Source organism: Chrysemys picta, chromosome 12 (assembly GCF_011386835.1).
Source record: "Chrysemys picta bellii isolate R12L10 chromosome 12, ASM1138683v2, whole genome shotgun sequence".
Taxonomy (NCBI): Eukaryota; Metazoa; Chordata; order Testudines; family Emydidae; genus Chrysemys; species Chrysemys picta.
In genome coordinates this window covers 47,511,925-47,538,988 of record NC_088802.1, presented here as the reverse complement: position 1 = coordinate 47,538,988, position 27,064 = coordinate 47,511,925, and the positions used below count along the sequence as shown (strand labels likewise).

Genomic DNA, 27,064 nt, shown 5'->3' with positions numbered 1-27,064 from the left:
GATGCAAGCCGCATTCCATCCAACGTTATTTTCCAGCCAGTTAGGAGCCCCTCTGGATTTCAAAGCGCACTGAGCTCCGGCAGAGCCTTTAAAAAGCCATAAGACACTGATCCTGCAGTGAACTCCATTTGAGCAGACCCCTGCCCCCAAACCCCCCTGTGCCCCATTGAAGTCTATAGGGCTCGGCAGTCCTGCCACTTGCAGCACATTGCAGGATCGGACTGGCCTTACACCACATTTCAATTAACCTTCATACAAGGGGTGTGTGCATGTGGGTGTGTGATTTGATTGTGTCACCCTCTGGATTTGTCAGATATCAGGAGCTGCTGTAAAAGGCACCTGTTTCCCCAGGCTTGTCATACCTAGGTTAATATACGGTGCCCGTCACCATGGTCTCTGAGTGCATTTCAGAGGGTTCCGTGGTGGGGTGGGTGCCTGAGGAGGGAGTATTGTTGTTATTATTTCTATTCCCCTAGCACCCAAGGGCCAGTCTGGGAGCTCCGCAGGGGCAGGTTTGCTCAGGCTTGGGCAGGCTGGGGGCTGGATGGCTGAGCCGCTCCCCTCCTGCCCAGAGGAGAGAAGGACGCCAGAAGGGAAACCAACCAAGCAGCTTTCCCAACTCCGGCCCGCCTGCTCCAAACCGGCTCAGCCCTTCCCAGCCCCGCTCCCTTCCGCCGACTTTCCCCCGGTCCCTTAGTGGTCTTCCAGCCCGGCTCAGCACTTTGCTCACACTCCCTTGCGCTGCGATGTGCGTCCCCCTCGCTGCTGTGTGCGCGGTGCAAGCGGCTGGCGGCCCCAGTTCCACTCTGGCCGAGGCGAAGGTAAGCGGCGCGCCCAGGCTCTGGGCTCGGGCACCCAGCGGCAAGTTCGAGCCCCCTGGGCACCGACCGAGCAGCGGGCTTGCTTGCTTGCAGCAGCCGGCGGTTGACTCGGGCGAGTTTCTGGAGGAGAGGGAGCGCCCAGCATGTGCGCTTTGCTGAATGGGACCCAGAGCTGCGGCGAGGGTGAGAGGGATTTTCTGGGTCTAAAGGGAATCACGAGGGCTGCAGATCTCCGCTGTGCTGGTGCGGGGCGCACAGGGATTTGGGGCACAACGGTTCGGAGGGTAGCGGGACAAACAAAGTCCGCCCGACTGTAATTGACCATGCTCCGCTTGGGAGAGGTGGGATCGATCCATTCTTCTGCGGTTAGCCGAGAACGTGTCTACCTGTTGTAACGTGGCATAGGGTGGGTCAAACAAGGGATGCGGAGAGTGAGCCAAAGGAAGGATTTCGTTCTCTAATCAATCCTGGAGTTGTTTAGAGTAATTTCTGAAGAACCCTATTCAATGTCTGTTGGTTTAATCCTTGTTACATTCAATAGGACCTTTCCCCTCTAAAGGTACAACGTGTAGTGCATATAAGTCTGCTTCTTAACTTTAAGGTGTTGGTATCAGGAATTCATACAACACTCCTGTACTTGGAGAGCGTTGCTTCTTTTCTCTAATAGAGGAGTGTATGACAGCAAGTGTAAACCTTTTTGTGCCTGGTCGTGCCCCGTCTCTTATATTTGACTATAGTCATGACTGTTATTAGTTTACAGTACCTTAAGGGTGCATGGCATATTGTCAAGTCTCCCTCTTGAAAATGTTTCAATTGCTAAATCACATACAGTGCAGATTCTTCCCCCACCCGCCCAAGATTATGGCTGAGAAATGAAAAAGTACAATCAACTTTTTGTAATTCTTGCCTGCAGGAATTTTGTGTAGCAACCAATATCAGCACCCCCCATCCACACTGCGATGCAGCCTGCATGTGTATTACATGTACCTCTGCTACTTTTTTTAATCCTGATCTTACAGGCTTACTCCTGTGAGCAAGTGCAAAGTGACTACAAAGAACTACAGAAGGTGCAGGACAACAATCAGGCCCAGAACATCTATGCAAAAGTCTTATCACCTTCCTCCACTATTGCATAAAAAGCAAAAAGGTGCAAAGGCTGTGGCAGCTAGCACACTCCATCTATTTGCACTTCTCCAATGGTATTTGGCATGGAGCGGACCTCCTGAGAGAGCATCACATTGGAACCTTTCAGAGTCTGAACATGAGACTTGATTTAGAGTTTTCACATTTCTACTTTGTTTGGGGGGGGGGGAAATAAGTTTGCTATGTGGATTCAGTTTTGTGGCGGGGCATTGCAAAATATTCAAGGGTAAATGCAGATCACTCACAGACCAGCATATCTATTTCTAAGCATGTCGCAGGCACAATGGTTTGTTTAGCACAAACATCTTAGTTAGAGGTTTTTGAATAGATTTCCTTAGAAAATGAATACAGTGGATGGCAAAAACATTTTTTTTAAATAACTGTGTACTTTAAGGCAATTCAGAATATTCCCTTCTTTTTCCTGCAACAGGACTATGCTATAACTAGTTACTTTTCCCCCCTATGAAACATTTATCTAACGTTCAGCTGGTAACTTTGTTAGGCATCAGGCACAACAACTCATTCAAGAGGATAAGAAAGGAGATCTTATTAGCTTATGTCAGTGATCAGCTAAATGTATTTCAGATACTGTATTCATGGGCGTATTACCTTGAGGATCTGGAGAATAACAAGTTATTTGTGTAAATGCACACTTGCATTTGTGGGATATTTAAAAACCACTTCAGTTTTATTATTCCATATACTTATTGCCTTCAATAAGGCCCCGCTGCAGAGTTAAAATGATCCTAACAATTTACTACCTTCTCACCCACATAGAAAAGCAATGGTGAATAAGCCTAGGAACATAAATCTTTGCTGTTTCGTGAGGTAACCCAGCTGCCTGGTAATCTCACAGCTGTTACTGCCGTTGATAACACTTTCTATCACTCTGCCTCTCTCAAAACTGTCCCCCTGAACTGCTGCAGGTTCTGCCTAACCCTGGCTCAGGGTCTGAGCCTTTAGAAATCTTATTTACAAAATTCCAAAAAGAAAATGACAGCCTGATATTAAATACAATGGAACAGTGTTGATCAGACTGGGACACAGGCTTCAGTTCGACTGGATAAAAGGGACGTTTTCAGTGTAATAAAGGTATATAAGAGCAGGGCACTATCAGTAGATCTTTACAAAGGGAGGTCAGTATCATTATCCACAGTTTACATGTAGGGAAACTGAGGCACTGAGCGGTGAAGTGACATACCCAAGGTCACCCCGCAGAAAAGCTGAGCCTAGAACCCACATCTCCTGAGGATGAGGGGTTAAGGGTTACAATGGGCAGTAGAGATTCAGCCAAATAAGATTCCACTCCATCTCCCCTCGAGCTCTTTGGCCGGATGCGTTAATGGAGGAGGCTGTCCTGGGTTCCAATGCTCGTCGATGAAGGCGGCATGCTGTCAGAGGAAAAACACCAGGTCAAAAGCAAGAGGCTGCTGCCGCCAAGGAAATCGGCACTAAAGAGCAGAGGGAGGGAGGTAGAAAGTCCCCCAGCCTGTTCAGAAGCCAGTGTAGAGCAGACCCTTATTTCCTTGCAGGAGCCTTGTTTTGAAGGGCTGATTTTACCCAAACTCTTTTCTTGTAGGAAACCTCCATGCTAGAGCCATATCGCGTCCAATCCATAATCCAGCAACAACTAACACCTCAAAGCCCGGAGCTGCTCTTTCTGCTGCCTGACTTTGCCTCAAATTGACAGAGGAGGCTTTTTTTAAAACCAACTCCCCTGCCCCCCATCCCAGCCACTTACCAAGTGATTTGCTGTGATGGATTTCAGATGGACATGGTAGGTGCACACAGCTGGATATTGTTTTCAGCTCTTTTAAGTAAATCTCATCTTACTAAAGTAAAATATTCCTCTACCCCTTCTATAGATTTACCTATAGAATAACTACTGTAACACCTTTGCCCAAGTAAAAATAGCTGCTTGGAAAAAAACTGAATACAAAGAAACGTGTATTCACTAAAAGCAAACTAAATGGCACAATTCTGTCGGTGCTGTTAGTGTGCCCTTCCTAGACGTTCCTACTTTATAACCCGGGGTGTGTTGCCCAGGTGACGTCAATCAGGATTGACTTCACTTGATCTTCATCAGTTTACACGGGCTGAGGAACTGGCCCTTGCTTTTCCAGGAGTGTGTATGTTTACTACATGCATTTGGAACCGTTTATTTATTTCTCTTCCAGTAACTCAAGGTGGCTTAGCATATTTTTGTAAATGAATATCTGTGCACTTATACTCTAATGTAGAGATGTATCCTGCCCCTTTGAAGTCAAATGGGAGTTTTGCCAAAGAGTTGGCTGGGGTCAGGGTCAGGCTGTAGGTGATTTTGGTACTTTTTAAGGAGGATTTTATGTTTCATATTGTTCATTTTTGTTGTTTGACACAGAGATTGCTTACTGGGCAGGCAAGTTAGCTTCTTCCCATAATATTTTTAGTATGCATATATTTGTCCTAACTTTGTGACGTTTGAAACTATGCACCAGGGTGATACAATGCTTATTAGGAATGTACATAACAGACTGACGGAAGCAGAGGGACAGGGACGCTAGGTAGTCAGCAACAGGCATTTAAAGGTGAGGTACAATGAATGTTTTGGAAAATAAACAAATTTATTATGGGCCTGATCCAAAAGCCTGTTGAAGTGAATTGGAAGTCCAAATGTGCTAAATCATTATTGTGGGAGATGTGGTAAATAATGTCTTTTTATAATGTCTGGGAAGTTTAAGATGACAGAAATGGCGTTAAAATAACACACAGGTTTTGACCCACTAGCAAAGCTAAAAACCAGCATTCTGAGTGGTGTTCTCCATTGCCCCGCTCCTCCTGTAGTGACTTACAAGGGTACATGTTGAATATACATTGGCACCAGTCTGACTCAGTAGCATTTCACGTCTTTACACTGATGTAAGTCACGGCTCACAGAGTAGAGCAACAGAGGATCAGACCCAGGACTTTTTGCTGGCAATTTTTAGTAACACCTATGACAGTGGTTCTCAAACTTTTGTACTGGTGACCCCTTTCACATAGTAAGCCGCTGAGTGCGACCCCCTCCCCTTATAAATTAAAAACTCTTTTTAATATATTTAACACCATTATAAATGCTGGAGGCAAAGCGGGGTTTCGGGTGGAGGTTGACAGCTTGCAACCCCCTGAGCGGTCCTGACCCCCAGTTTGAGAACCCCTTACCTCGGAGAATTATAACAGCAAGATTCAAGGGAAAAGTGGGTGTTTCTCCATTCCTTCAGCTTGTCCTTCCAAGCAAATTGGATGTGCGCACTGAACTCCGATGGCCTCCTTTGACCGTCCCAGATGTTGTCTAGTCAGATGCACCTGACTGGTCAGGAAGACTGTGTGGAGGTCCATGGATGTCAATGGGGATCAGCCCAAGCCGTGCTCACTGCAGGGCAGAAGGGTGTGCGTGTAAAGTTTTGCCACATGGTCTCAAGAAAGAAAACACACTGTAATCGAAACAGGCGAATCTGATTGTTAACCCACCAAAATTGGCAGGGGGCGCACAGGGACAGGTGTAGGGTCCGAAACTATATGTTCATTAAACGAAGAAGGGGCATGTGTACCCAGGGTATTTACAGTCTGAAAATGCCTGCGTATATGCAATGCAATTCATTATTAATTGGAGCACACTTTAACTCCAGATTTATCGCAATCTCTGGAGTCCTCTAAGGCTACTTCTGTACTTGAAGCTGCGGGTGTGATTGTGATGTGGGGGTGTGATATATATATATATGTGCTAGCTCCCTTCGAGCTAGTGCACTCTGAATAGTATGTAGCCGTAGTAGCATGATCAACAGCGAGCGGCAGCCTCACGTGCATAGCCGTGGGGTCCAGGCAGGTTTGTCACTGGGAGGCTGCCAGCCTCGCTGCTGCCCATGCTACTGTTTTTGGCGCACTTGCTCAATGAGAGCTAACGTGAGTGTGTCTACGGGAGCTGGGAATCACACCCCTTTGCTGGGAATCACACCCCTTTGCTGCAAGTGTAGACGCAGCCAAAGTGTGCTAAGTTGCAGGCAAGCTGACCGTGTCCCATTAAGGATTGCCGTAGTGGTCAATTGGGCAGTTTAAGAGCTTTAGGCTGGAGTTTTCAAACTTGAGAGACAGCTTATGGTTCAATGCCAATAGGGGACAGACCCAGCCTCAGTGGGTGAGAAATGTGAGCTGTCAAATCTACAAAACAAGCAGAGATTTGGGGGCTGGGGTGTTGGGAGAGTCTGGATGAAAGGGGAGAGTTGGAATAGTTTAAAATAAAGCAGCCGTTGGTATTTCCCAGCACTTGAATTCCACTGCGCTAGTCACCTTGCACATTACTGCATAGCCGTGGTGTCTAGGAACCCTGAACAAGGATGAGATGAGAGCCTTGTTGTGCTAGGTCTCATGCAGATAAAAGAGAGCCCACAGCCCAGGATTTTCAACTGAGCCTGTAGGAGTTAGGTGCTCAAATCCCATTTGGTCACCTAATTCCCTTATTTTCTTTTGAAAATCCCAGATGCGTTTAAATATTTGTAATGCCCTGAGAATGCACCAGTTTACACATCCACTTAATGTTACTCACACAAGCAGTTCTACTTGTCGTCAGTGGCAGAGCCTAAAAGAAAGAAGTAACCTTTGTTCATTTAAAAAACCAAAAAGTAAAATATTTGACCTATTGAATGAGAGGTTTATTCTCTGAACTAGTCATTCATTACATGGACAGCTTCAAACTCATCTTCCAACCCAAGGCTGGGAATTGAAATCGATATTAGAACCGTCAAAATAGGTTTGATCAAAACTGTGCGTTTATACTGTAGATGTATTTAGGTTGAGATTTTCAGTGTCGCCTGGGGATTTGGATGGCCAATTCCCATTAAAAATTGATGGATAGTATCACTGTTTACTGACTTCCTGTCTGCATCTAGGCCCTGATTCTGCAAAGTCTTACTTAGCTCAATGGGGCAACTCAGTTATTACTCAGTGTGAGTAAAAGGGGCAGAATCTGGCCCTTTTGTATGCTTGTCATGATTTGCTTTCAAAGAAGCTGTAATAAAATGATTCCGAGAACCAAGACACATGCAGTCTCTCAGGAGGAATGCAAGTTAAATACAGTTATGGAAGTTGCAACACTGTGTTATGAAACTAAATAAATACGTAGTATTGCTTATTTGACATATTCCCTACTGACGGGTGATATCCGTTGAGCTAGAGTCAGTGAGGTGCTATTTATGTATTGAGAAGAAAGATGCAAGAAAAGTACAAAGGATGTGGAATCTAATAACTTATAAACAATTAATAAAGATCAGACTTATTATGGTAAAAAGCTTCCTGGTTTTATTTATATGTATAAATAAAATAATAGAAGGAAGACCAGATAATTGTTATAAAAATAAAAAACTCAATCTCCCAGGATCAAGCTGTTATCTTACTGTTTGCTAGTTTATATTTTTATTTTAAACTGCCTAGATGCTTTATGTACTTTGGGGGAAAATGCATCAGATCCTCCCCCTTCTTTTAAAGCCCCCAAGCCTTCAAGACTTACTAATGTACCTAACTTAAGTAGGTGACTAGCCTCATTGAACTCAGTGGAACTATTCAGAAGCTTAGAGTTAAATGGGTGCTTGAGTCTTTCCAGGATCGGGGCCTAAATGTAGATGCCGTGGTGATCAGCAATGCCTATATATTAAAAATGTGAAGAGACTAGCCAAATTCTGGTCTCTCACACCAGCAAACTCACTGTGCCAAATTCCATAACATAAGCAGGTGCAATCCCACTGAGGTCTAAGAAGTCGCACCTATTTTGCACCAGCTCATTGACTAGGTTGTACAGATAGAGCTGACAAGATTTGGCCCAAGACCCTTCAGGGCAAGCGTTTGTCTAGCTCTGTGGCTCAGTTCCTTCAAAGACTTATGCATGTGTTTAACTTCAGGCCTGGGAGTAGCCCCCATTTAAAATCGACTCCGGTCTACTGCAGTCGAGAGGAAATACTCACCTGCTGAAAGTTAAGCCCAGACATAAATCTTTGCAGGATCAAAGATGCTATGTTTGTGCAGCATCTAGCACAACTGGGACCTTTCTGTGTACCATAAATGTGCGTAATGGTTAAAGACTTGTCAGCTGAATGCTTGCATCTTCTTTCCACAGCATAAGGCATATTCAGCAGAACCTGGTCAAGCCTAAGAATTTGCCTAGAAAGTTCAGAAGCACAAGATGACCGACGAGCCCATTAAAGAGATTCTGGGAGCTCCAAAGCATCCTGAACCTGTAACGATGGAGAAGAGAAATAACAATGACTGTGTGGTAACCACTGTCCCTTTGGTCAGTGAGTGCCAGCTCACTGCAGCAACCGGAGGAGCGGAGCTGTCCTGTTACCGTTGCACTATCCCCTTTGGCGTGGTCATTCTTATAGCTGGAGTGGTGGTCACCGCCGTGGCGTACAGTTTCAATTCCCACGGCTCAATCATCTCCGTGTTTGGACTGGTCCTCTTGTCATCTGGACTCCTCTTGCTGGCTTCTAGCGCCTTGTGCTGGAAAATCAGGCAACAGCACAAGAAAGCCAAAAGGCGGGAGAGTCAGACAGCGCTTGTGGCAAATCAGAGAAGCTTGTTTGGTTAGAGAGACTACCAGGAAAACGTCGAACAGAAGAGAGCTCCCTTGTAAGTCAATTTGACTATTTATTGATAAGTCAGACCGCAGAAGGTTTTTGACTGGATTGGAATGAAAATGGGTTGGATTGAGAGACTCTAGGAGCATCTTTGGAATTGTTAGTATCTGTCTTTTCACAGACTTACAAAAAGTGCTATTTCTTCCAAGACAGAGGGGGAAAAAAGGTGGATTTTTTTTTTCCCTTCACAGAAAACAAAAATTTGTCATAACTGCAGTCGAGAGAATTAGTCAACACTCAGATACTATTGGAAAGGGAGCCCGGTTAACAAACAAGAAAATAACTTAACCCGATCTGATGTGCCAGAAACCTGCTTAAAAATATTACGCACTGTGAGGTCTGACCAAGGGAGGAGTTGTAGCATTTGAACAGATGACAAAAAAAAAACAACAACCCCATGTGGCTAGATTGCCTTTGACTTACGTTGTTCTAGGGAAAAACAAACAAACATGAAAAAAACAACTGTGATTGCTCAGTAAGCTGATGTGAGGATGGCAGGTCATTTGGGTTTGTTCCTATGAGTTATCAGTGGTACTTTTAAAAAAAACAAAAAAAAACAGTAATATTAAACTTGTTTTACTATTGAATAGAGGTAGGTAGCTATCTGTAATTATATTTGTCCAACATAAATAACGAGGTATGAGTATAGCTTAAAAAAAAGTGAGTTTTTTGTAAATTAAAGTGGTCAGATTTAGCACTTTTGATTTTGATAAAAAAAAAAAGATTTAAAATGTACATTTCATTTAAAATAATAAACATTCAGTGCTGCTAGAGCGTTAGAAAGTCTGGCATTTTTCATTGTGATCAGGACAGCTTGTCCTTTCAGCTTCCATCCCAGAGCGTCACGATCTTCTTTTCCCAGCATCCCTTTGTAGAGCAATAGTTGTGCTAATAATTTTGAACACAGACTGCCCGTCTCGTCTATACTTACAAAGCCTATGCGTGATCTGAGGAGTTTTCCTTATTTACGTCTTCAGGAAAGATGGAGCTACATCAAAATTATAAGGCTCAGTCCTACGAAGACTTATGCATGTCAGCAATAGTGTTTGTACTATGACGTCGATGGGGTTACTCACATGTTACTCATGTACATAAATATATGCGGGATCAGCCTCATAATTACCACTCTGTTTTGATACGTAGGGCGCAATCCTGCAGATACTCAATACCAGCTGTAGTGGTCAGCACCACAAGTAGATCCATTGGTGTCATTGGATCTACTCCCACTAGCAAGCACTGCACCTGGGACTGTTTGTACGATGTGTGGTATTCTATGGTCACTCAGTGCTTAAGGTGCTTGCAAGAGCACTGCTTTATTCGGTGTCTGGTTCCAACTGGCTGTCCATAACAGGAGCGTCACTCAATCCTGCCCGGACTCTGTCTGAGAGGCACAGCCCCTAATACTATGCAGTGGAGCTCAGAATTAAAACAAAATACCCTTTCACATTATCTTGCATTCTCCAGATGCGTGTGGATGTAGAGGGGGGAAAAGATGTTGTATGGACATATGTATATTTTATAGTTGTATGGACAACATCTAGTAGAGTTAGGGTAGGGCCCTCATTTAGGAAAGCACCCCCATTCAGTATTGCATTTAAGCACCCATTTAAATGCTGTCCTGAATAGGGTTGGACTTACGCACGAGCTTAAATGCCTTCAAAAATGAGGAAAAACAAAGATTTGACTGACTACACACAGCAAGCAGATTTGTGGACTAAGAAGGTGCCATTTTTACACAGTCCCTTTGGTCAGCCCTCTAACCTTAACTGTTCATCTAGAGATCCAAGGCCTTTGCAAGAAAGGAGATCAAATGCAATCTACTGCTTTTAAAAAGCAGCTTGCACCACTGAAAAGACTGAAGCAAAACAGGCTTGTAACTGAAGACTACACTGTTTTTACAGCAGTAAGTAAAGACTCTGCAGTCGGTTTTTATTTGGCACGCTGTTCCCTTCTGAGTTAATAGAATATTTTTACAGGCTGTAGCCTTGCAAACAATTTTTTGGTCATTATTCATGGCAGGCAAACACTGGCAACTTAATCACCGATAACTGGCAAGATCTGCCATCAACTACAGGCTCAGGTTACACAAAATCATTTTCTGTTCAAAACTGGGTGGAACACAGACCATTTCTGGTGCATTTGTCCCACTGGCACAGCTCTGTGCTCTGAAATGCTTTATCTTCCAAGGTTGTCTTGCTCCATTGGTTAATTGGGTGGGTTGATCCAGAAGGAAAGCAAAATGAAACATTTTCAAGTGATAGCATGAAAGATAAATGCAGATGACTTTCCATCTAGGACCAAAGCGAGAGCCCTGATCCACGTCTTCTCTTGAAGCTAATGGCAGATCTGTTTGCCTGAAAGACAGGTTGCAGTATCAGGCACTTACAGTTCAATGGGCAGAATTTTCATTTTTTTGTGAGACCCAAGTGGCTGAAATGGGCTTGAAAATGACAACCAGAAGTCAGCTAGGACTGGAGTGTTGGTCAAGACAAAGGCAAACATTGGGAAGGGGAAACGACAGGGTGAGAGGCACTACCAGGGATGGCCCTAGGTGTTTTGAAGGCCAGGGTGGAAAATGTTTTTAGTGCCCTCTCCCTGCCTGACAGCAGCCAAGCAGCACAACAGAATGGCATTGGAGGCCAGGGTGACCACCCTTCTCACCCAGCCCCTGGTCACTGTAACCAACATAATGGGCTAAAATCCCATTAAAGTCATTGGGCTGTAACTGAACAAGTGCCTCAATCTACTTGCTAAAGAGGAGCGAGTTCGTAGGTAGGCCTTTCCCCCTCGAATGCATCTGCACAAGGGCCTGGCATGATCCCATTTCTTCCCACATACCCTCATCTCCCTGCATGCCAGGATGGCTTCATAGATGGGAGCACTGACTACACCTGTTGAACAGGTGCAGTAAGGGGAATCCCTCCCCAGGCACTCTCTGGCCTGGGAGTGATCGTGGCTTGATACCACCCAGGCACTGTGGCTTGAGTGCTTTCTTCCCCTCCTCCCCAGCAGGGCTTATGCTTCTAAACTCCCTAATTTATCTGGGGACTTGTGAAGCGCACGTTGTGTTTTAAATAGAGCAGGCTCTACATGTGGGAGGGGATGTTTGGAGTCAGTATTTGCGTTGCTACACTCCGTGGTTACTTGACACGATAATAAAACTGCTTGCATCAGAGGAAAGCTGACAACACATTTTAGCACTTTCATAGCACCAACTTAATCACGGCAGGAAGCTTTCCTGCTACTGGGAGAACATGTTGCGTCACCAGAACATCTGACACTGGGTGTCCAATGTCAATCACTTTGCTTAAGGTCATTAAAAAATATTAGGGTGTCCCCTTACAATATAAAGCCTTTGCATGAGTGACAATTAACAGGAAACACAGAGCATGCTAAATAACTGAACAGGTGCATTCAAGAAGTGTCTTTCCTGGTTAAAAATGAGAAAAGTGATTTGACATCAGCGCAGCTGGGGGGGCCTGGTCAAACACCGCTCTAATAGGCCTGCCAAGTGGGTGTCCTGGGAAAGAAAATCATTTTTCTGCCCCTTTTTTGAAAGTGGAGTTTTGTGGATGGCAGTGAAGGGAATGGCTTCATCTGGAGTCTGGGTCACTAGGGTAACTCAGCAGCTTCTTAAGTGAAATCTGGCAAAGCGCAGTTATAGAACTGGTGCGTGAAGAGACCCAGGCCTCTCACCCTCCGCAGCAGAGTTCTTTCAAGGTATAGATGCTCTCTTGGAGACACTACTGTATCAACGAGTGAGCTTGCATGCGGCACACAGGGGATGAAAGCAAATTAGAAATGCAAACTAGGCTAGGACCCGAGACCATAAAAGGCCAAATTCAATGGTGTTTAAATGGATGGGGGTAAGTGAGGGCACATTTTGACCATAGGAGTTTATACAGAGGCAGAATTTTCCTGTGTGATCAGCCTGGCAAACCTCTACTGCCTATTCTATTCTCTCCCGTGTGAGTAATTCCCACTGATGTCAATGGGAGATCTGCACCTGCAGGGCGGGAGCAGGCTGCTTGAGCCAGTGTCTGCATTGCTACTAAGAGGGGCAGTTAGACCTTAGCCTTTTGGGAGACAATGGTGGACAGCAGAACTCAGCAATCGCCCAGGCAGTGTGAGAAGGTACATAGCGTTATCTGGTGAGAGGAAGTGGATCTAATGCTCTGTAGCATGATTACAGGGAAAGGTTTCTTCCCTATTTCTCCTTACTTTGGGCAAGCAAAATGATAGTACCCTGGAAAAACAAGCCCCTTAGTCTGGTCCCATTCAGAAGCGAGACAGAGTTTATCAGGGGATTGGTCCGAGGACTCCTGCCATTGCCTGGAAGTTCTAGGTTCTGGTCCCTGTTTTATCACGGATGCACTGTATGTATTTGGCCTAGAGATTAGTGCACCCTTTGCCAAAAAGTGGCTGTTGGTTTTGGGTGCCTCAGTTTTGGGGCAGTTTGAGGCATATGTCGGTAACACACGTTGCACACCCAAAGATAGAGGCACACAAGCGTGTGACCACTTTTGAAAAGCTTGTCCTCAGCCTCCCTCTATGCTTGCAACCCATCTGTAAAATGGAGATGATACCTACCCATCACAAGTTGCAATACTTGAATAACTGATGCTGTTGAAAGGGCTGTGAGGGCCCTCTGTGGCAAGGGCTAGGGAAGGCCACAGTGGTGGTGTTATTACTTTCACTATACCAGAAAATGAGGATACCACATTCAAGTAGAGCTGAACTTCTGTGACGAAACCAAATCTGTAATAAGTGAACCCCTACAAACCAGGAAGGTGCAAACACAAAACGCAGCCTATGTGTGACAGAAACAGTGCTGAGGTCCATGAGCCCTTTGAGCTAATCAGGATTTGATGTATGGTGTCATGCCAAAGTCATGCAGTCCCCATGGTTTTGCATCAAAACCATTTGAAACGCAACAATTTCCACTGAATTCCACTTGGCATTTTTCATTAGAAATCCAGAACTCAGGGTGCAGCCCCCTTCGGAGATCAACATTAGCTTCTAGATAAAATGCCTTCCCTTCTTGTATGAAAAGACGTTGAATGCAACAGATGCTACTTCAGTTTTGGGTGAGGTTGTGTTGGAGTTAATGCAAATTTTATTGTCTCAACTGCTTGTCTCTCCCTTCCTGAAAGCTCTGGCAGCATCACACAAGAAAAAAGTTGCCTTCACACAGATAGAAAATTATCTAATGGGGAATTGCTCTGGTGCACCAGGCAAACACTATGGGGATCTTAAATAATAATGTAAAAATCCAAGTACAGGAAATTGTGTCTGTAACTACACCCTGTATTGCTAGTGTACACAACGCCTGGAGTCGCCAGGTGATTTGTTATCTTAGGACTTTGCCACTCTAACGGTGTTGCCATAAATAAAGCAGCACAACCCCCCTATTTGGATGCCGTTACCCTGGCATAAAAGTGCTTATAATACCATAGCTTATTCCGGTTTGGGAGCTGAAATAAACTACACTGGTATAAGATTGCTTTATTCTAGTTTAACGGCATCCACACTAGGGTTTTACAGGTATAGCTATATTGGCAAAAATTAATCAATCACATCCCTGAATGTGGACAAATGCACCATGAAATGAATGATATACCTGAGATACATCAATGATATTTTCATCTGCTGGACAGGTGACTTAAACTACCTCAGATTTCCACCACAACTTCAGCAACCACCACCATCTATTAAACTCTCTCTAGAGCATTCCCACAGTAGCATCAACTTCCTGGCCACCACAATCAGCTTCAGCAATGGAACCTTACAGAGGACTATATACAAGAAATCTATGGATCACCACCCCTCCCTTTACAGATCCAGTGACTACCCCAAACACACCAATAAATCTGTTATCTATAGCCAGGCAGTCCGATACCGTAGAATATGCTCTGAGGAGAAAGTCCAGGACATACACTTTAATACACAAAACCACCTTCACCAACCAAGGACACTCCACCAGAAAAGTAGATCACATCATAGAATGGGCCACCCGAATAGCCCGAGAGAACTTGTTTCAATATGGAAATAAAACTCCCCTCCAGCCACACACCCCTAGTTGTCACCTACTATCTCATACTGGAACCCCTACAGGGTATAATTAAACAATTACAGCCATAGGCGCCAACTTTTCCCGGCGCCGGTGAGTGCTTGTGCCCCTCTGGCCCACCCCGCCTCCACCCATGCCCTGCCCCCATTCCAATCTCTTCCCCAAAGTCCCTGCCCCAACTCCACCCCCTCCCTGCCCCTATTGGACTCCTTCCCCAAATCCCCGACCCAGCCCCGCCTCTTCCCCGAGCACACCATGTTCGTCCAGGTCTCGGACGGCACTACTGCAAAAGCCATTGCAAGCACATGGCTGCGGCTCAGCTCACCGTTTCTTCATCCTAACAGCCATGTTATAAAACAGAGGATCCCATGCTGGGGTCAGCAGGGCATTCCCCCTGCTCCCCACTCCCTCCCAGTGCTTGCCATCACGAAACAGCTGTTTTGCGGCGAGAAGAGCTGGCAGCTAGCGGGAGAAGCAGCGCGCTCAGGGGAGGAGGTGGAGCGGAGGCGAGCTGGGGCGGGGAGCTGCCTGTGGGTGCTCAGCACCCACCAATTTTTCCCCGTGGGTGCTCCAGCCCCAGAGCACCCATGGAGTCAATGCCTAGGATTACAACCCATACTTGATAGAGACCACATCCTAAAAGAGATCGTTCTTGCACCCCTCTTCTGGCCTTTAAATAACCCCTCAACTTCTCCAAGCTCATCATCAAAAGCAAGCTCCCCACAGACCAGGACACACCAACTCAAAGCAGCACCAGACACTACCAGAACAACAGATGAAAAATGTATAGCCATATCTTCACTGCTATGATGATCAACACCCACCACAACTCACATTTCAAGATCCCTGAGTCCTACACATGCGGTGTACCTTACCCGATGCACTAAATTCCCTAGCAGCAGCTATGTGGGTGAAACGAGACAATCACTACGCTCTCAGATCAACTCACGCAGAAAAACAATAAATGACGAAAACACCATATTACCTGTGGGTGATTTTCACAAAGCAATCACTCTATATCTGACTTATCAGTCCTTATCCTCAAAGGAAACCTGCACAAAACTTTCAAAAGACAAGCCTGAGAGCTCAAGTTCATAACTTTGCCAGACACTAAAAACCGTGGTCTTAATGAAAACATTGGATTTATGGTTTATTACAACAATCTATAACTCACTAAATATCCCTACCCACTTTTTTTCTTTCCTTCCTCCCACCCCTCCCCACCCCCCAAATGGAGAGGTTTTAACTGGTTACTTCACCTTGAATTGTCTTTTGAAATGAGCATAAGTATTTAACACACAACAATTTGTTCCACCTTGTATTTAGCTGTGACAAGAATACATTTCCCAGATCTGAAGAATTCTGTGTAAGCATGAAAGCTTGTTTCTCAAACCAACAGAAGTTGGTCCAATAAAACATATTGTTCACCCACCTTGTCTCTCTAATATCTTGGGACCAACTCAGCTACACAATCACTGCATACACATCCCTAACTGACAGTAAACCTGTGTGTAGACCAGCCTTTATAGACAAGAATACATAGACAGGGCAGAAATTGCTCCTTAAACTGCCGCATCGATTTGAATTTTAGGCTCTTATTGAGATAATTAATATCACTAGTAACACCACTGAGGACTGATCACCTCTCTCATGTGAGGGAAATTGAAATCCTAGTGTGCTAGCCAATGCATCTAAAGATTTCCTATGGGGAGATTTGCATTTCTGCTTCACAACGCGCCTTTCTTCTGTCAATTCAGTTCACACCCCAGTGCTTTGTGCAGTAAAAGCCCCAAACTGTATAAAACCATCTTAAAAATATGGCTCTGTAGGGACTATATTGATGCTCTGATTTTTATATAGAATATCTACACCCTATGTAAGACTATGGAAAGATACCGTAGCTTTAAAAGTGTGTGTAGATTGCCCAGCTGGAGAAAATAAATGTAACAGTTTATGGAAGATAAAGTCTTGTTTATAAGACACATTGGGCCAGATTACCAGCTGGTTTAAATCAACTCAGCTCCAATGAAGTTAATGAAGCTTCACCATTTACACCAGCTTAAGATCTGCTCCCCCCTTTCCCCTGTTCCATCTCCCAACTGCCCCCTCCCCCAATCACTAGTCATTCCAGCATAATGTGTTTAATGTGCTGCCATCATGTAATAACCACCCTGGCTAGGTGAATTCATTACAATCAAGCATAGGGCTCTTTGAAACTCACAAAGAATGTCCCACGTTCTAGTGAAATAGACACATGGCCATAGCTCAACTGCAGTTTAATCTCCAAGAGTCAGAGCCACTTTATACAGTAAAACAATTAACAGCCTTTTAAAAAAAAAATTTTTTAAAGGCCACCAGTGCTCCGCCCAGCCATGCTACCCTTCAGTCTAAGGTCCCAGGTTTGTGAATCGAGTTAACAGCTTTCCTGGAAAACTGGCCCATGACATTATTTCCTTGTGAACTCCATCCACCTGTCATGTTAGTGCTTGGTGCAATGCCAGCACTGGCAGGAAATAATAGGCAGCAGGATACCGGTGTGTGTCAGTGGCCCTGACCCTCCCGTTCCTGAACATGAATAAGTTTTGAGCTTGCAAGGCGTCACAGCGGATCGGCTTCTGGGCCCACAGAAAAGTATGGGTGGGATGCACAGCTATTAAAATAACATCCAGCCGGCTGGGTCACAGAAACCGCACTGTCTGGGAAGAGACAGTGGTGCATTATCTCTGGCTATTACTGTAATGCAGCTCTTTGTTCTTTTGCCTGCCCTCTCACAGGCAGGGAGTTATACAACGGCCAGTTAAAACAAGAACAAAAACACGACTTTCTGGTCCATCGGAGTCTGAATTAGCGAAAATTCTCAATGATAAACCTAAAAACTGCAGCGAACAATTTCCATACTTAAGATCCAGTTTTCCAGCAGATGAAGAAATATGTCAAACGTGGTGAAAAACAAAAACAAAACAAAAAACCCCTTACAGCCAGAGATTGTTTTCAGACCCATAATTTTCTATTTTCTAGCTGTTAGACGAAAGGGTCATCAGTCTGGTAACTTAAACTGTACCAGTGCAACAGATGTCATTGGTAGCTTTAATAGTTTCCTGGGAGAAATGAAAGCCATCCTGCAAGGGAGATTTAGGACCAGATTGTGGTTTTTAAGCTGCAGCTGTTGCTGGAGTGTGGTTCAGGGAATGCTATAGGAGAGGCCAAGGAAGGAATTGCTACTGGAGACAGCATGCTGTCTGGCCCTTTCAGTGTGTGCACTGCAGTGTGCATTCTTCCATGCTTGGCCAGCGTTGCTATGCCTCACTGGCAAGCTAGCATCCATCAGGCCAGAGAGCTAACAGTGCCCAAGTGCCCCAACGGGTTTGGACAGAGTCCTTTCACAAGGCAGCAGGAATGCTCTTTATGCTCTCTGTCCCCTGTGTAGAGCAGGGCACAATCTGGGTTCTTCTGTAACAACTCCCCACTGTGGCACCCCAGAGCCTTCAGACCATAAAGCTGGAGCACATAACCAAATTGGCCTCCGATTTGAGGTCCCACCGTTGGTGGGTGCCTGACTTCGGATACCTTGAAGGAGCCTGGTTTTTCAGAAGGGTCTTCTGCGCACCAGCCCTCTGAGAATCAGGCCTCTATAAAGGCATCTCATTCTGGCATCCAAAAGTCACTTTTGAAAATCTTGAGCCCTCAGATGCTGAATAAAAACAACATGCTTCCCTGGTTACACAGAGGAGCAAATAGCCGAGCCTGGTAACGCTAATAATTGAAACGTACAAGAGTGCTACAGAAAAAAGAACCCTCATTTCCGGGGCTGGTGGACGGGAGCCAGAAGACGCGCTGGAATGGCATGCTGGGATTGCAGCTGAAAGGAAACTCTTTGTTTGTAAGCAAGCAATCATCCTCCCTCTTTTAGCCTAGCTGATCCCACAGTCCCTCCTCTGGCAAAATTCCTGTTCACTTTCAATGAGATTTCTGCCCAAAGGAATCCAGTGGCAATAACTTTTTCTGCGCTGCTAGAATAGTGCCAGCCTCTCATCTCCAAGCTGCCAAACCACCTGGAACTAACCCAGGAGAGTTTCTTGCTCAACTTTTATGGATCCACCACCCCACAACATGACTTGAAAAGCAAAGCAAAACTTTTTACCGTCTCTCGACAGACATGACATTTCTGAGATTAGGTTTTTTAGCTTCATAACAAAACCTATAACTGCTGGTCGCATTGTAGGTCTTCTGAGCTGAATCAATCTTTGCAAGCCCGCCCCATCCCTTGTGCAACCAACTAGATTTACTTCTCGTTTAAAACAAGGTTCATAATAGCTCCAGAAGAGTGCAGTTTCCCAAGAAAGGAGGAAAAGGCAACTGTCAGCTAGTTTAAAAATATTGTTAGTATTGCTTTAAATCTTGAGGCGAGTGAAGGTCACATGATCAGAGGAAGACTTTACAGAAGATCTGAAGTTCTGATGCAGTGGAGATTCACCTTCCATGCAGGACTCTCCTCCATGCCCACAGAGAAGTGCTGTCTAGCAACCAAGAGGTTCCCCTCTGCTGTGTTTGCGTCTCCATGGCCTTTTGGTTGAGGTTGAAGGCAGAAAGAGGCAGACAGGGGCTGGGTCTGATCTGCAGTGCCTTCTCCTGCAAACCCATCAGATTTCCCATGACAGTCTGGCAAGGAATTAGTAGGGCTTAACTCCCACTGGGAACTCAGGCCACACACAGCTAGAAGGGGCCCCAGAGGGGTGAAGGTGCCATTGCAGCAGTACAGAGGCAAGACTGGTCCATGCAGACCTGGGAAAATTAGTAGAGGGGATCAGACGTGGCTCCTCCATGCCATATTCCTCTTGAGCAGGCAATGTGCAGGGATCTCCAGGACTTACACCTCACTGAGTTTCCATGCCCATCCAGTCCATTCCTCTGACTTTCTCTGTGGGAGGCGGCATCTGCTCTGTCATAGCAAGGTACCTCACTTTACTTCTCAGTGCTCCAATTTAATAAGCTGCCTCTAACCAGGAAAGTATCTTACCCATCTCTACAACTCACGAAGCTTAAGCAAACTTGTCTGTTCCATCAAACTGGATGTAATGAACCTGAAACCTAAAGCAAAATGGATTGAGAAAAAGTTAACCCAAAAACCCATACAAGCCGAAACTGACAAGTTTTGCATTGCTCTATAACTTGCCATTAGGGTTATAGAGGTGCTGCTCCTCACGTAATGGCAGAGCAAAGATCTCTGACAATTTCCAATTAGCTCAAGAGAAGAGCCTATTGTTTTAGAACACTTGGGGCCAGATCCCTCGTTGGTGCAAACTGATGTTGTTCCATTGGGATCAATGAAACTATGCCAATTTACATCAGATGGGAATCTGGCCCTTTAAAAAGAAAAGTAAACTTAGTTTTTCTGTTAAGTTAAATATCTGTTATCTGTATCCATCACGTAAGCAGAAAGGCCTTTCAGTCATCATTCTGGCTCATTGAAATCAGTTTGTAAATAGACATCCTGCTGTCATAGCCACTTAACTATAAATAGACAGTTTTCGTAAGAAATTCCAACGATTGGATCGATTGCTTCCTGATCCGGAAACGAAACTGGTGCAGCTAGATTACCACATGAAAAAGGGTTAATAAAATCCATGCTAGAAATAGACAGTTAAATCACCCCCTACCCTTCAACCTTATGCAGGCAAAACTGTTCAAGGCAGTAAGTGTTTAACCTCTGCATTGACTGTAAGATTAGACACATCATTGGTAACATTTCAGTTGTTTGTTAGATCAGCTCCAAAGTTTTAGAAGATAAAAATCTCCATTTTTTTTTTTAAATAAAATCCTAGAAAATTAACTTCCCCCTCTACTTGCCAGCACTTGAGTCCAGAGCTCAGTCTTTGCTTTGCAATAGCTGATCACACCATAGCTATCATGCTCTGATTACCAGGAGCCTCTTAAATCAAGGATTGTGAGATACATAAACTGAAAGCTCTCTGGCACTCTAAGCGTATTCACACAGTGCTGACTAAAGTCCTAGCCCAGCCTGCACAGAGTGAAGTAAAGTGTCAGATAAGATCTCTGTGGTCAGCCTCTCTTTGGTTGTTCTAACATCCTGGACAGGAATAGAGGGGAATACCCCAGGACACTCAAAAATCCACTTCAATTGTCAAGTGGTTGTAAAGTGAAGAACTGCTAAGGAGAAGCACAGAGCCCTGAGTTCAGGTCTTGACGGGGTGGGGGAAAGAAGGACAGATTTTTCCCCTAGCTACTTGTTTTAATATATGTTTACAGCTTTTAAAATTCTGCAAATGATTTGGGGTGTTTACAAAAAACAATTTAAAAACAAACAAACATACAAACACACTACACTGTGCAAAGTTTTTGCAGTTCTTCTTTCAAACGTCTTTGGGGCATGGACAACAAAGATGTACTCACTGGGACAGAGTGTTGCCTAATGGTTAAAGCAATGGGGGGAAACTTCCAGTCAGAGGAATATCTTCCATGTTAAAGCCTTATGGAATAACGCATTCCTGGTGGAAGCTCTCCTCTTTCTGACTGTCATCAAGGGTAGACGAAGACCTCAGTCCTGACCTGAAGTTTTCATCTATGGGATGAGACTATAGTTCAGTCTCAGCAGGAAATGAATGGGCACAGAGACTATCTTCTTAACTCATGAATGAAACATCCAGGTCAGGACTGAGGGCTTGTCTGCATGGCGAGTTAGCATGCAGCGAGCCAGGGTGTGAATCTACAGGTCACCAGATTGCTGCACACTAACTGGACACTGCTACAGTGCAGTGACAGTCCTGGTGTATAGCTTAGCATACTATAGACAAACCCTGAAACACACTGGCAGACAGCTTGGAGAGGCCTGCAGCCCTGCTGCTCATGATGTCCCTGATCCATGGGTAGAGAAAAGGCTTTGTTTTACTTTTGTATAAAGCACACGACTGAGTCAGGAGATCTGGTTTCTATGCATAGCTTTGCTAGACTTCTTGTGCGGCCTGGCTAAATCACAATGAGTATTTGCTAGTGCCAATTGTGGTGGCTGCTTTTATGCTGTGGACAGCTCTCCAACAGGAACTGGGCGCATAGGCCACTAAACAGTGACTCAAATTGGTATCAACTTTCCATCTAGTCTTACAGTTAACTTGCATAAATCAAATATAAAAATAAAATTCCCTTGGTAATAGTGAAACCATTTGCTTTGCTGTTGAAGAATCCCTACTGAGCCTACATTGCAATGAGCGGAACCCCTTTGAAGCAGAATTTGCTAATGTTTGGGTCCAGAACAGAAACCTGAACTGAATATTTTAGGCCGCCCACCTGTTTCACTAGAAGGCCTTAAACACCCATACATGGACTACAGACACACCTATGTTCACAAAACTTTGACCCCCCCCCCTAGCAATACCTGCTTCATACGCATTGGGACTAGAGATATTTTCATCACAAGGTATGTCGGGCTACGTTCTGCTACTAGCAGCATTCCCCTGATTCTCAGTGAAGTCTGTATGAGCTGCAGACAAGAAGTTATAGTGGTCCTACTAAATGTAAGGACAATAGTGCATATTCTTGAGTGACATCTACTGGCATCTCTCTTTTATAGAGCACTCCTGCAACAGGGACAAAGGATTTCAAGTGGGAGGAGGGGTTGATGTGCGGGAGGAGAAGAAGATCAGGAATTCCAATATGGTCAGTCCTTTTCTGCTGTCTGTCCCTCACATGCACATCCATAGGGTCATGGGGTGGGAGGAACAGAATGAGGGCAGCCAGCTTCAGTAGTGTTACTGAGCATGCTCAGTCCATGTGAACATGCTCAGTATAAACAAAGCAGCAAATCTGGTGGGCACCTGACCCCACATGCCCCCTCATGCGTTGACTCCCTGTGCAGTGGTGCCAAGTCAGCTTTACGCTTTCAAAAGTGTCTCCATTCATTTTGGATGCCCAATTTTAGGCATTGAAGCTGGGCACCCAAAAAGTGGAGCACATATAAATGAGGGAGCACTTCTGAAAACAGACAAACTCAATTTTCCCAATTGTAATATAAAACGACTACTATTTACTACCCTCAGACAGGAGGTTGAGGGTATTAGTTAAACCCTCCTAAAGTGCTGGGATACCCTTGGGGGAGAGGAGCTTTCTGAGTGTCGTTATTAGAGTCGGTTGACATTTTTCTGACTGACCAAGGTTCCATTGGAAAATGGTGATTTGATTAAAATCTAGATGTTTTGTAGCAACAATCGATTTTGTTCAAAAAAAATCATGGGAAATGTAGAGAAGGTTGAAATGTTTCAAATATCGTTCTGAGTTTTACGTTAATGTCACGTTTCGTGTCAAAACCATAAAAATCAAGAATATTTAGTTTTGCAAAAACAGCTGAAATTTTGACCCTTTGTCCCAGTTTGGGCTGAAGCAGAGTTTCAAAATCTCAGAATTTCCCACGGGACAGGGGACCAGCTCTCACCATTATTCCTTTGCATCTATTCACCCTGACGGGAAAGAAAATAACCTGACCCAGGAAATGACCCTCTCTGATCAATATCTATGCACACACTGTTGACACTTTGCTAAAACTCTGATTCTGACTATGTCACTCATTTCACTGAAGTAGAGTGTTGGCAGTTTCAGTTTCCTGTGGCTGAGGCAAATCTTTTGTACTTTTTCCTTTTGGTCTGTTTTCTTTTACCGGTGTTACAAGCTTTCAGATTGACACACACATCGCAGGCTGTCGGGCAAGGACACCAAAAGAACTCCAGTAACAGTAAAAGTAACAACATGGACATCTGGCATATAGATTTGTAAGTATGGCTGTCTGAGGTCTTTGGCTGGATAGTGGTATTGTCTCCAGGTGTGGTTCATGCACCTAGTTTAACGCTAGAACTCTGCAAATATAACCAGCAGCAGTTTTGCAGGTTAATTTGACAGAGCTCTTTCTTCTATTTATCTGTCATTTGGAAAGGAATAAAAACCACCAATTTGGGGACCTATTTATTAGTATTTTGGTAGCAGCTAGAGGCCCCAATCAGCCCCCCGTGGTGGTACGCACAGTACATATATCATAATAGAACTGTTCCAGAGAGCTTACAATTTAAAACATATGGTAAGAGGCAGCAAATTGAGACAAATAAAACAGATGGGGGGGGGGAGGGGAGAAGGCAACAGTGAAATTGTCGGATTTGATACAGTCAGCAGCAGCCCGAGCCAGCCCACGCCTAGCCTTTTTAAAGTGTAGCCAGTTTTTATCAGAACAAAGGAGAGGCCAGGTAATTCAGATTAATCAGCTTCCAAAACTTGATGTGCCCCAATCTGCCCTCTGTGGGCAATTCATTACTCCCATCTCACTCCATCATGCCGGTTTTAATTGATTGGCTAGTGCTAACTGTTTCCAGCCATAATTCAATCACAATGCTAAACCTAAGGACTTGGTAGTAGGAGCAATTTGAAAGGCCGTATTGCTTGCCAAGACACCCGTCCCATTCCTCTCATCCCAGCTACTTCACTGTCTCTCCGGCTGGAGCACTGGTAACACAAGAGTGGTTTTATGGTCAAGACACTAGATGAGGGGGACTCTGGATATTTATGTTCAGGTCCTGGCTCTGCCATAGATTCCCCTTCTCTCTCTGCCTCAGTCACCCATATGCAAATGGGAATAACATTCTCCCACCCTTTGTCTGAGTTGTGAAAGCTCTTCAGGGCAGGGAGAGTCTCTTACAATATATGTATGTACAGTACCATGCACAACTCTCCGCTGGAGTCTTTAGGTGCAGTCACGCTACATCAAATTAACAACCAGTCATTTAGCATAAAAGAGACAAACCATTTAAAATATTCTTTTCTTTGCCTTAGAAGTATTTAGTGGAGCATGAGTATTGCAAACCTGCAAGGAGAAGTAGCCCACATTTATACCTGACTGACTGTCAGTAAGAGATCATGTGTGCAGTGGATCCAGTATAGTGTGATTTTAAATCAGGCTTTAAAAAGTCAATAATGTCCAAAAGCGTAAATAAAGAGGATACAACCAATTTTTTTAATTAAGCTGAATTTTGGTTCATTTTAAGGGCAAGGTTTCAAATGCGACCCCATAATGATATTTCCCTCGGGCTAACGTAGCATGGGGACCTCAAAATAAAGGATTTAATTGAAGCAAAGTTTGATATGGAAGGAAGGAAGTACTATGAAGTCAAAACTCGGAACTTTCAGTTCAGAGACCTGCATGCACGAAGTCACATTCCTTGGCCACGTGAACTGTATCACAATTCAGGAGTCACGGCCATCTGACAACTGCCTTTGGGAGAAGCACTTGGGGAGGAGTATGTTAAAGTATTGGCAAGCATTCCCTAAGGGATACTAGAATGAGGGATTACAAGAGGGTAATAATGTAGGTGGCAGCTGATAGCCATGAATTGGAGAGAAACCATCAAGACTTCTCATGAAGAAGGAACGTTTTAAGTCATTAACCATTTCCACTGTGGAGAATATTTAAAGGGATTTTAAAGTCTACTAAAAAAAAATAATAATAATGCATTCGTCCAGAGTGTGGTTTTTTTTCCTAGTTAAAATTCTGTTTGAAGAACATTCAAAGATGCTGGAAACGGGGGTTAAGGTGGGGACAAAACATTGGATCACATTTCCAGTGCAGAGAGATCACTCTTTAGTATCCATCCTCATCATCATATCCACTCATTATACTCCACACCCGAGCATAGCCACTCTATGAACTTCATACCCTCATATCTCAATGCCTGTACTTTGACCCATCAACCTTTTATCCCCAATTGGGGATATTGCAGATTATGTATTCCTTATGCCACCGGATCTTAAACCAAACTTTGCACCCTCGATAATCTGTACGTTATTCCCTGATAACCAGAAACTTCTATGGTCAAACTCTGTCCACTTTTTTTTTAACATCTTAATAAAATTTTTAAATATGAATGGAGCTCACGCCCTGTATCTGTCTCCTCTACAAGTCACCCGCAGTTGTGAAGACTGGAAAGTGCATTTTTTCCCCAGATCTTTTTCCACCTTAGTATTTTCCCTTAGTCCTTATTTGTATTTATTTGCAGTATGAAACATACATAGGCAGCCATCCCACACTCTGGTCCCCTCCCAATATAACAATTTCATAACAAGAGGATAGAACATTTTACTAAGTTTGCCAAACGTGTCTATTGCTCAAGGTTCTGGGTACATTTACATAATTAAAGACAGATTTGTTAGACGCTTGCACCTTATTTCCAGTCTGGGTATTTCTAACTTTTGCTTCCAACTCTTGGGTCTTTTTAATGCCCTTTTCTACTAAAGAAGGATAATCTTCTCTCTCGATAGGTGCTCATATTCCATGATCATGTCACCTCAATCTTTTCTTCAATAAGCTAAATGCGTTGAGCATCTTAACTCTTGAAGTCTGGAAACATGCCTTAGATGAATTGTTCTTTATATTATGTATGATGTAAAGTAGTGTGTCTGGTCTTTCTATCACACACAAGGTTGACGGGGGGAAATCCTCGCCCCACTGAAGTTAACTGCAAAACTCCCATTGACTTCCATGAAGGCACGATTTCATCTACTATATTTTTTCCTGTGGACACCGACGGCCTTTATCTTTATATGAGACATCTGATTTTCATGGCTGCTCTATGGCTCTGAGGAAAGGAAATTTAACAGTCTTCCAAATTTCCTTATCAAAGTAGAGAAATTGTTTCTCACATACCAGTTGAAAAATTATTTAGCAATACAGATCTTCTGTATATTCACTCAAGTGCCTGATCCAGTGTCCACTGAAACAAATAGGAATCCTCCCCTTGACTTGGAGCAGGTCCAAAGTATATATAAAAATAGGAAGTTCTTTTGATATAGACTCTAAAAAAATACAATCCATACAGATTGTTCCCATGCAGAAAATCCTTTGGGTTTTGGCCATCTATCAATCGAAAAATCCAACCTCCTGTAAAACCACAATCTAATCACACCACACACTTGGTGAAACTGCAGAACAATCATGCTTGTCGTTGCTGAAGAAAAGCCTGCTGTTAAACGTCAATCTTTCTATCACCAATAGGAAAATCAACTTCCAGACTGTTTACAAATCCAGTTTGGGGACAGCTGGGCCTGATCCCAGACAAACTTCCTCTGTGATAATTGCTAACATATCAGCACAACACGGAAATTTTGTTAACTGAACCCATAATTTTTTAAAAAATTTATCATGCATCAAGCAGTCTCCCTGAAGAGGTTTATTTTGTTATATAGATATCAGAGGGCACTCTGGTGTACCACAGTGATACCTTATTTTCATATTTACACAACCAGAATTAAATGTGACACCAAACCCCCTTATTCCCTGGTCTATGTATTTGGTCTGGAAACTGTGGAATGCATTTGGTTCAGTTCCTATAATGTCTTTT

At 44.1% G+C, this 27,064-nt stretch overlaps 1 protein-coding gene across 3 annotated transcripts; it reads left to right on the top strand.

Annotated features, from left to right (window-relative positions):
• The first annotated feature begins 374 nt into the window (after positions 1-374).
• Positions 375-9,391, top strand: TMEM100 (transmembrane protein 100). Of its 3 annotated transcripts, XM_008167546.4 has the most exons (3): positions 375-1,004; positions 3,544-3,741; positions 8,089-9,391. In XM_008167546.4, exon 3 carries the CDS (start codon positions 8,155-8,157, stop codon positions 8,557-8,559), a length of 405 nt encoding a protein of 134 aa, XP_008165768.1. In that variant the 5' UTR covers positions 375-1,004; positions 3,544-3,741; positions 8,089-8,154; the 3' UTR covers positions 8,560-9,391. The 3 variants fall into 3 exon arrangements, with proteins under 3 accessions (XP_008165768.1, XP_005282858.1, XP_005282857.1); XM_005282801.5 differs by lacking the exon at positions 3,544-3,741 and having other exon boundaries at positions 377-821; XM_005282800.5 differs by lacking the exon at positions 3,544-3,741 and having other exon boundaries at positions 378-1,004.
• Positions 9,392-27,064: the final 17,673 nt, after the last annotated feature.